The 1,604-nt window shown below is 63.3% G+C and overlaps 1 protein-coding gene across 1 annotated transcript in view; it reads right to left on the reverse strand.

Moving 5' to 3' along the window:
• ADAM33 (ADAM metallopeptidase domain 33) overlaps positions 1-1,604 on the reverse strand; it is an 11,935-nt gene that overhangs the window by 2,587 nt on the left and 7,744 nt on the right. Inside the window, exons 6-10 of the mRNA XM_007465408.1 lie at positions 1,372-1,561; positions 1,063-1,128; positions 903-974; positions 573-739; positions 175-489 (exon numbers count right to left, since the gene is read on the reverse strand). Of these exons, the coding sequence (XP_007465470.1) occupies positions 175-489; positions 573-739; positions 903-974; positions 1,063-1,128; positions 1,372-1,561 (810 nt within the window). The remainder of the gene's footprint in view (positions 1-174; positions 490-572; positions 740-902; positions 975-1,062; positions 1,129-1,371; positions 1,562-1,604) is intronic.

Consider the following 1,604-nt stretch of genomic DNA (forward strand, 5'->3'; position numbering starts at 1 on the left):
TCCCTACACTTCAGCCTCATAAACAACCCTCAGGGCAGGCACTATTATCATCATCCCCATTTCACAGAAGAAGAAACTGAGGGATAACCATTTCACCCAAAGAAATGCAGCTGAGGAAGGCCCGGGTCCCGCGGAGCCTGTCCTGCAGCCCCGCCCCCGCCCCGGCGCGGTTACCGGGTAGCTGCGGCCATCACGCAGCCGCCCTGCTCCGCCGCTGCCTCCACGCAGCAGCCGTCGGGGTCGTGGCTGAGGCCGAGGCTGTGGCCTATCTCGTGGGCCATGGTGGCTGCAGCACCAATGGGGAGCTCCGAGTGGTCCTGGGAGGGCGTGGGGACGGTCACTGCGGGCTGCGGAGACCACCCCCCAGCACCTCTCCTCCTCCTCCCGTCCCAGGTGACGCTCACGGTGCTCACGCCTCCAGAGCTCTCCGCGCGGCACATGCCCTCGACCGGCGCCAGGCCCACGGTGGCGCCCCGGAAGGCGCGTCCCCTGAGGGAAGAGCGCGGCTTGACCGGGCGGGCCGGGGGTCCGGGCCACCCGGCCGGGACCGCGTAGGGGTCGGAGGCACCCACGTAAGCAGCTGAGCCGAGTCGTGTGGCTGCCGTGCCCACAGTCTCTGGCGCCACTGCAGGAAGGCCCAGAGCGTGGCGTTCGCGTCTGGCGTGACGCGGCTCTGGTCCTCCTCGGTCCACACTTCCAGGCCGGTCAGCGCCACCTGAATGTCCAGAGTCCTGAGAATCTACGGGCGCGGCGGGTCAGGGCTGAAGTGGGGGGCCGCCGCGGTGCCCGTGCTCCTCCATGGGAGCTCCCCTCTTTCATCCCCTCCGTTCCCTCTCCCCATCTCCAAGCCTGCCCCTGTCGTGGAAGAACCCCAGAAGGGCTCTTCCCCCCACCGACCCAACCTGATCCACATAGCTGGCGACCTCCAGAAGACGCTGTCTGGTGTGGTTCAAGTTCCGGCGCTGGGTCAAGAACTAGAAAAGCAGCAAAGCAATACCGCGTGTGAGGACGGGCGGCGCTCACCCCATCCAGGCCTGCCAACCCCCTTGGGGCTTCTCTCACCAGGGTGTGATCCGCCACTATGTACAGCTCCAGGTACCTCGGGCTCCCCAGGGACTCCCGCCTCTCCTGGGGAAGCGGCAATGATGACCCTGAGTGGCAGGCTGCTGGGCTTGAGCCCTGACCATCAACCCCAATTCCCAGAAAGCACAAAGTTAACTTTAAAATTTTGCTAGAACTTGTTTCTTCAGCCTCCATATAAAAATGTCAGGGCAGGAGGCCCTGAATTGGGGCTGCACATTCCTGTCTCTTCTGATTTTAAAGGGCTCTGGATACTGCATTTCTACCCCCAGCCCTGCCCGTGCTCCTGACCCTGATCTGGGTGGCACACGAAAGGCTGGCCATGTCCCTTTTGTCCCCAGGGTCCCTGTAGCCACAGGCCCCTTTCCAGCTGAGCAGCTGCTCCGTCCGGAAGATCTTGTGGGTCAAGAAGTCTTTGGAGTCCCCAGCTGGCCAAGGATGCACATAATAGCTGGCATTGCTGCTGAGTGTGATCAGGCCCCTAGGGTGCAAAGGGGTACAGGGGTGGGCAGTAAGGAAACTCT

This window comes from Lipotes vexillifer, unplaced genomic scaffold, assembly GCF_000442215.2.
Source record: "Lipotes vexillifer unplaced genomic scaffold, Lipotes_vexillifer_v1.1 scaffold875, whole genome shotgun sequence".
Classification (NCBI taxonomy): Eukaryota; Metazoa; Chordata; class Mammalia; order Artiodactyla; family Lipotidae; genus Lipotes; species Lipotes vexillifer.